This window comes from Sphaeroforma arctica, assembly GCF_001186125.1.
Source record: "Sphaeroforma arctica JP610 unplaced genomic scaffold supercont1.22, whole genome shotgun sequence".
Lineage (NCBI taxonomy): Eukaryota > Ichthyosporea > Ichthyophonida > Sphaeroforma > Sphaeroforma arctica.
The window spans coordinates 133,724-142,275 of NW_014040536.1; the positions used below are offsets into that span (position 1 = coordinate 133,724).

The following is an 8,552-nucleotide window of genomic DNA, read 5'->3' on the forward strand; positions in this document are numbered from 1 at the left end:
ACTTTTGTTCTCCGAAACGTCTTGTAGCCTTCTACGTAGAATATTCACAACTTGCAAGGAAAATATAATTTAGGAGGGCTTTGACAAGCACTTGTTTGATTTACTAGCGAATCAACGAATTTTGGAATAAATAATTTAGTCTACGAGCGCGATTGCATTTCTTGATCCACAGATTGCGGCCAGTAGTCGGAACGCATATAGATTCTACATATACACAATTCTGACGATGCGACAATGACAAAATCAATCACTGAAGTATTAACCACTTTCCCTATACAAATTGTACATACAAATAGCATTTCCATCGTTTGATGGCTGTTTTTAATTGTTGGACTAAGTTTGTGTTTTTTGGTGATTGGTATGTTGGGTGCATCATTTGTGTACACACCAATAAATTATCTTCTTTTCAGCCTATTCAGCAGTTATTCCAGCGGAGTGATGCCCAATATATTTTTCTGTATTAGACGAATGTAAATGCAACTAAACTAATGGCAATCACGAGCATTCCACAGAATGCCGATGGTGATGCAACAGAATTCGCTGGGTCATACTTCAAAGCGGTTGGTAGTAATTCCTGTGTTAACCAACAAAGTGATACGGTAAAAAAAAAGTACAAGTTAAACAGCAGGCCCTTTGTGGCATGCCAAATCCACTCACGGAAATATGAGCTCCAACGGCAATGACACTTACCTGAAAAGCAATATAGACCATCATTCCCGCGACCATTCCAAATAGAACTCCAAAAGTCGTAGGACCCATGGTATCCTTAAGTATCAGCCAACCAAAGAAAGCGCCCACTACTTCACTGAAACCGGACATCGCCGCCCAGAAGAAACCTTTCCACTTGCTGAATGCAGGAGCACAGTTTGACGGTTTAAAGTTCCCCCCTTAACTTGTTCCAATTGATAACAAATGCGGTCGGACTGACAGTGTTGACGCTTGCAAGCAAACAGCAGATATACCATACCTTCCCGTAGCATAGTAAATGGGCATTGCAACCACTATACCCTCAGGAATGTTGTGCAGAGCTATCGAAATAGCCATCATAGCTCCAAGTTGACCATCAGATAATGCTGCTATGAATGTTGCCAGTCCCTCCGGAAAATTGTGGATACTGACGGCGGCCGCTGAATATGAGGAGTATACATAGCGTCGAACTCAGGAGTGACATAGAAACAATGCACAACACAATGGCACGAATTGAATGTACATGCCGCTAAAATTCATGAGGTCTTGTGAGTGCCCAGCGTGCCAAACGCGATGTGCTACGGTGGAGCGCAGCAAAAAATAACATGTAACTAAGATGACATGTTAACGAACATACGAGTGCGAGAGAGGAGAGCAGCAAAAAATAACATGTAACTAAGATGACATGTTAACGAACATACGAGTGCGAGAGAGGAGAGCAAAAGGTGTTGTTGAGATGACACATGGAACAAAGTCCAATTCAAACTTGTATTATGAAAAAGAAGTGTGGTAAGAGTCGCTTCAATGTCTACATACCAGTGATGATACTCATATTAGTGAGCCTTTCCCTGTCGGCTGTTAAATCCAGCAACGAATTATCCACACTTCCATCGACAGTGATAGTGTTGTGCTCCGTAGTAGGACCAGCGTCGATTTCACTTTTAATTTTCTCAACTTTTGCTCCATTTTCATCATTTGAGCCTTCCGCAACACCCACCTCATTTGGTTGTGAGACTTCAATGGTCTCGATACTGCCTCTGGGGTCGGGCACCCTTTCTGATACGTCGGCGGTTTGCGAGACTAAAGTTTCGCTTCTCTGCTTCAAGAATTCAGCATTGCTGTTTTCGTTAAGTGTCAATGATACGGCGGGTGACATATCCTCTGAGGGATTCAAATACTCATAGATATTTCTAGGCACTGCCACGGCGATTTCCTCAAATTCCCCTTCCCCCGCCATTTGCTGATTGAAGGATTCCCTCGCATCAACCACCGTGGTCTCAAGCTTACTCCTTTTTTCTTTGATTCGAAATACTCTCAGAAATGACTTCTTCGTGCTCAGACTATCAAAGCCCTGAAACACAAAAATTATGGAAGCAGGGGCACAGTGCGTCAAATTCAAAAGTCTGAATACATAAACTGCAGCGGGCCCGGCGTTATTAGTATACATTTTCCTTGACTGAAGTAAGAACTGAAGACGAGATATTTGCCAAAACAATAGTATATGTATCGAATGTGATGTGATTATCAAAATGATGGTAGACACATACATCAATAGCATTCTTCACCTATAGAGACATGCATTCGTACACCGAATAAAGTAAGAAGCCGTACATACCAAATAGTTCATCCACAGCTAACAATTTAAAACTTTATCGAAAGCAAACAAATAATGTGTATTCATAAATACGTAAATTTTCACTCTTCCCCGCATACAGACTCCCACAAAATATGAAGACAGCAAGGTGGCTATGCGGTAGCAATAGCTACAGGAAGCTGTAGATTGTCATGCTTCTATTCAATATATCAATACCCGATTACATCTAGATATATATGAAGGCAGGAACACGAAGCCACACTATAATATTTGATAGACCCATATATATATATATTTAAAAACAAAAATAAAAATGCGACCACGCAGATTCAAGAAGCACACAAACATACACATATCAAATCATATCTACACATACACGCGCAAAAAAGGTATATGAAAATTTATATATGTGTATTATAAACAATGAACACGTATATATATATATATACATATACATAATACACACACATATGAAATGTATAAATTTATATAACATATATATATATATACATACACGTACGCACGCACGCACGATATATATATATATATATATACATATATAGATATATATACACAATATATATTATATATATATATATATATATACATACATATGTATACATACATATATTAATACACAAACATACACAAATATATATGTATACATACATAAACTAGCATACATTTAGTAGATAAACAGTAACATATGTAGCTGAGCAATTTCGCGAGTCAACCATAGAGATTTTGCACTGCATCTTAAATAAACTTTACACAATAAGGCGCGTATGGTAAACAACTATAATGAAACTGGTATTAAAATGGAATATGTAGCCGAGGACAACTCTGCGAGGCAAAAATATAAATATTGAACCCCATCTGAAATTTACTTAACATAAGAGGCCGCGTAATTTATGGACATTCGATAAATTTGGCAGTGTCCGAGACAAACTAAAACACCATCTCTAAAGGTTACATACTCCAAAACAGACTGCCCCAAATACAAACGCACATTCACAAAAGGCATCCAACTAAACATGAATATAGATATTCTTACACAATTATTTATGAGAATTCACGTACAAATTAGTTTATAAGAAAACAAAATCCAGTGCTACATACATATAAGAGAAGACAGACCAATAACTCAAATACATAATTTAAGATAACAAAAAAGCAAAAGCTCGAGCTTACTCCACTAATGGTATACCTGAAACATTTTGTGCACTTGGTTGTTTTATATATGTACTGAACATCAACAGCCTAGAAGTCTGTAATTGTGTAGTTACAAGTGTACAGTAACATTCACACGTAGAAGACCTAAACTAGCACCTGAAACATAGGCACTTATACATGGGCAACGCATACAAGAATTTATCTCGAGCTATGATAAAAAGCCGTTTATGCTTAGATGTCCATGAGTTGAAATGAGATGTAACCGTAGTGTTATGCAATGAGCTACGTTAAGTCCCATTCAGCACCGCTGTATGTACAAATTTGTATCATTACACAACTGCGCATGCTTTTATGTACTCGCAGGTGATATATGAATGTTTTTACAGAACTAAATACGATAAAAATCGTCGATACCCTATGTCACATTTTATACACGGAACTTAAATATATATATATATATATGATACACACGCATATATATATACACATATCTATGTCTACAGTAACGAAAATAGCCTCCTAAAAAGAAAAAATTACACAATACAACAAAACAACACAAACACAAACACGAAAATATATGTATGCACATTTCTGTGAATGTATATTGTGTTCTCTTATATATATACATACATACATATATATATATATAGTTATACATACATACATACACAAACACACACAAGCTATATAAATATGCTCATATATCGTCACACACACACACACACATACTGAAGCTATATAAATATGCTTATCTATCGTTTGCACACAAACACACACAATATATATATATACATATATATATATATATATACATGTATTAAAGCTATCGAATTATGCTCTTTAATACATTTGCGCACACACACATACACATGGATACGTAAATACATAGATATATACGTATGTATATCTATATATATATATATTTATGGATATATACATATAAACACACACACGTATACGCGTACATAAATATAGAAACACATACACGTATACACGTCATACATACATATATAATTATATATATATTATACACATACATACATGGGTACATACTCGGACAGAGACAGAGTGCGACATACACACACACACACACATATATATATAATTATATTTACACAACATGTCCATAAAAATACACACACAAAAGCATACAAATATACACACCAAATTACATATAAAGACATAAATACACACACGAACACAAATACAAAAGAACATAAACCAACATCTGTCGATTCGGTACATTTTTATCGCTAAAGATCATCGAATAACTCACCTGGACCCAAGTCACGAGGACGTGTAAGGCTACTGTTAGAATCATACCCCCGAAGAAGGCAGCGGTGCCAGCCGCCACGTAGTATTCGGTTACACAGCACAGATATGCAAATGTCTTGTTGGCGAATATCTCAACAAAGGAGACATAAATCATCACACCAGCGGCCAACCCCAAGCCGCCGCTTAGAAACTTCGGGTTTTGCAATTTGCTGAAAAATGGCACACAAGCACCGACAAGTGTTGCTGCACCGGCCAGAACTACAGAGGAACGAGACAAACAAATGATCAGAAAAGTCAACAAAAAACGCGAGTATGAAAAACGTAAATGGTCGGAGCATATACACCGAAACATACTAAAATCGTGCTAACTGAGCGCACCTGCATAGTGAGTATTTCACAGGAGGTATCATGAGACAACAGCTCCAAAGAATAGGCTACTACTTGTAACTACCGCCAAGAAGAAAACATCAAGACCAGTGAGATAAGCCAAGATCACAGACAAGTAAATCACTTACATGTTAGTCCAAAAGCCAGCAGTACGTTGTCACCTTCCGCCGGTAGACATAGCCCAGGGTCAGGACAGGCCGCATACTGATCTGCCATTGCACTCTAATATTTTTTCGCGATTATGTGCCCTATCCTTGCGTTCTCCTTCAAACCAAATTCTGAAAAGTGTGTTTGCACAGGCCACAGACTATATTTAAAAAAGAATCTCTGCATATAAAGTCTTAAATCGGATCTAAAGTTTTTATCAATATGTAGTTGCACATTTTTAAAATACAGTGAGATGATACGTACAATGTACAGTTGTACACGCTATTTATTGAACGGCATGTAAATACTTATTAGAGAGACCATTCATATTCCATTGCCTCTTCAGTCTCCAGTCTTATCCTCTCTATGGAATATACCGTCGTTTATTATTATTATTATTCTTTTTTAATGTTTTTGTTTTGTAAAAAAATAAAAATACAGGAAGTACAGTACAGACATATGTACATCAATATGGATTTACAAATTACGTGGCCCCTCTGGGCTTTGGGGCCTGGGGCCGCTCTGGCTCTGTATGATTTTGTGTTGAAAGTGGATTTTGTCCATTCTGCTGGGGGGAGAATGTCAATCCATTCATAGTCCTTACAAATAAAACACCATTTTTATTTTTTCATCTCCCCTAGTCCCAGAAAATCCAATAAATTGAACACCCAGACTCAGAGCCCCGGCCCCCAGGGCCCCAGATACTAAATTCTCTCTGATAAAACATTTATATTCAGGTGTATTTTTGTTAAAAAAAAAGGGTTTGTAAACAGAAAGTAAAAACCTTTCGTATCTATGGCTCTATGCAAAATATCTATGCCAACTCCATGGAGATGATGGAGCTCGTTCTGACTGATCAGATCCAATTTTCACGTGACCTACGTCAACAACGGTAGGTTTGGGAAAGTGAGGGAGCCTTTGAGCGACTCCTAAAGACTGCAGGGTGACCCGGGCCGTGAGGGCCGTGAGTCCGTGACTGCCTGACTGGTGACACTGGCGCCACACTGACCGGCGCTGACGGCCCGACGGGTACGAATTTAGAATTGGAATAAATACAGTATTTAGGACTCTGTTCTCGCACAATCTGTCCACTTTTTATTTTTATAAATACAGTATTTAGGACTCTGTTCTCGCACAATCTGTCCACTTTTTATTTTTATAAATACAGTATTTAGGACTCTGTTCTCGCACAATCTGTCCACTTTTTATTTTTATAAATACTAAAATTCATAGTGTTCGGATATATGTAACGAAAAATATTTTATTTTATATAAATAAAAAAATTGTTCGCCGGGGATGTTCTCTTTTTTCTGGTGCGTGGCCGTGGGCGTGATGACGTGAAGTACATACCGTATGTAACTCTTTTTAAAAAAAAAACACTATAGAGAAATGTTAAAACATCCTGTAAATACATTTGTAATTTTAAGAATAAAAAAAAAATAGCCTTCTGCACTATTATGTAGTCAATTTTTGCTGTCTTTGTTTTGCTTGCTTGTGAACATAAATGCTTTCGCTGATTCATACATTGAGTTTTGATGATATTCTGTATCATTTAGAACGACGTGTATTTAAATACCACTTAAAATAGGCCAAACATGGGCTGATTTCGCTACGCAAAGCAAGTCCTACGTCGTCTGAAGCAATAGAATGCTTTATATAAAGAGTTTTTGTTCGTAGATATCATAGTAGTGGTCTGCGAATCGCTAAATTCAAGACGGGCGAAGGAAATACCGATTCTTACACACAGGCTGCTATTGCTGAAGCTATACATACATGTTACATACACTACATCATGCATACAGTCCTACACGCTCAGCGCTATAGAACATATTTACAAGATATCACACTATTATCCATGCCTCGAAAGTGGTACATACAGGCCAGGTGAAAGAAGCCTAAAGCCTTTTGACCAATAATATGGCCGCTAGGTGTGTCCATCCGATAGATGTCCACATTTTAAATTTGCTCTTGACATACCTTGGGACTAATTGGGTCCACTCCAGTGGCACCCGCCCCTGAGATCTGAGTCCTTGACAGTTTAGTATTCACTTCTTGTGACAGTTGACACTTGCTACTAGACCTTTTAGGTACCAAAGTGTGTAGTAAAACAAATAGTCAAATGTATGACAGAACTCTGGACTTTCACGCACATATTTGTACATGAGATTTGATAAGACGGCGACCACAAGTCTGACTTTTGTCTTGCGACCACTATGTCTGACGCATAGGTCTGACGCGTTATACTTGCGACTTAAAATTGCGACCACTGTCTGACGCTTACGCTTGAGATCATTAAGTCTGACGCATAAGCGTGCAACATGACTAATATATCTGACGCTTAACCCCTTGCGATTTTTAAGTCTGACGCTTAACCTCTTGCGATTCTTTAAGACTGAGGCCCAACTGACGCTTGACTTTGCGAATATTGCGTGAGCTTTAGAAGTCCCTCCAGACTTTATTAAGGACTTTTCTGTCTGTCCGTCACAAATGATTTAAAAAAAAAAAATCACGTTCTGTATTTAGTAGCAACTAGCAATGTCAATGCGCCTACAAAAAGGCCTATGGAAAAATTTAAACCAACCAATGAAAACTTTCAGTACAAAAGGTATTTTAAACGCGTTGAAAGGAATAACGGGCCGTAAAATGTGATCAAGTGTAGACTGAAGAGTGAAGACTGGCTACCTTTTCTGTTACTTTCAAGTCATCAAAATTTCAACTATTTTTATATAAGTTTGGGCGTTCCTTCAATAGCAGTTTCAACGGTTTCAGTCCCCGTGTCGGAGACATGTTTTATGGTACATCAGAGAGAAATTACATTTTCTGATTACGTAGTAAGATAATAAAGTTCAAATTGCCTTGAAGCCCCGGAAGACTGTCGAAACCTCAATACGCTTTGTACACTTTTCAATTTTCGGCGTTTTGTCACTAAGAGAAACTCCGGTGTTTTGTACTGTACTGGTGTGATGTACTTCGCAATACATACAGTGCAACACACTCGCACAGCGGACAATCAGCTCTCTGTCTTCCGCTATAATAAGCCATGTTAATGTCTGCTGATTGAATCGATCGCCGGGTACATCAACGTCGGATTGATTGAATGATTAGGTGGGTACTTTCCTTTGGTTCATTTGTGCTTCTACGTGTGTCCTATTTGTGGTCGGCTCTCCTATGTGCTCGCTTTATATTGCATGCGTGCGTGAGTGATAAGACATGTCGAGATGAATTTGTTAATTCTGTCAACATTCGTTTGTGTACTAAACTGGATGGAATGCCAGATAGGTACTATCTA

General features: G+C 37.9%; 1 protein-coding gene across 1 annotated transcript; it reads right to left on the reverse strand.

Annotated features, from left to right (window-relative positions):
* Positions 1-293: 293 nt before the first annotated feature.
* On the reverse strand, positions 294-5,537 carry SARC_00657 (hypothetical protein). Its single transcript, XM_014305649.1, has 6 exons — positions 5,245-5,537; positions 4,731-4,987; positions 1,504-2,038; positions 968-1,127; positions 691-847; positions 294-574 (listed from the first exon to the last, which is right to left on the reverse strand). Exons 1-6 carry the CDS (start codon positions 5,330-5,332, stop codon positions 461-463), a joined length of 1,311 nt encoding a protein of 436 aa, XP_014161124.1. The 5' UTR covers positions 5,333-5,537; the 3' UTR covers positions 294-460.
* Positions 5,538-8,552: the final 3,015 nt, after the last annotated feature.

Excerpts from the sequence above, each read along its gene's own strand:
- SARC_00657 (XM_014305649.1), bottom strand. The coding sequence starts at position 5,332 with ATGGCAGATCAGTATGCGGCCTGTCCTGACCCTGGGCTATGTCTACCG. Across the intron at positions 1,128-1,503 it reads TAATATGAGTATCATCACTG|CGGCCGCCGTCAGTATCCAC; the intron begins GTATGTAGACAT and ends CCTCATATTCAG. Across the intron at positions 575-690 it reads TGGTCTATATTGCTTTTCAG|GAATTACTACCAACCGCTTT; the intron begins GTAAGTGTCATT and ends TGGTTAACACAG.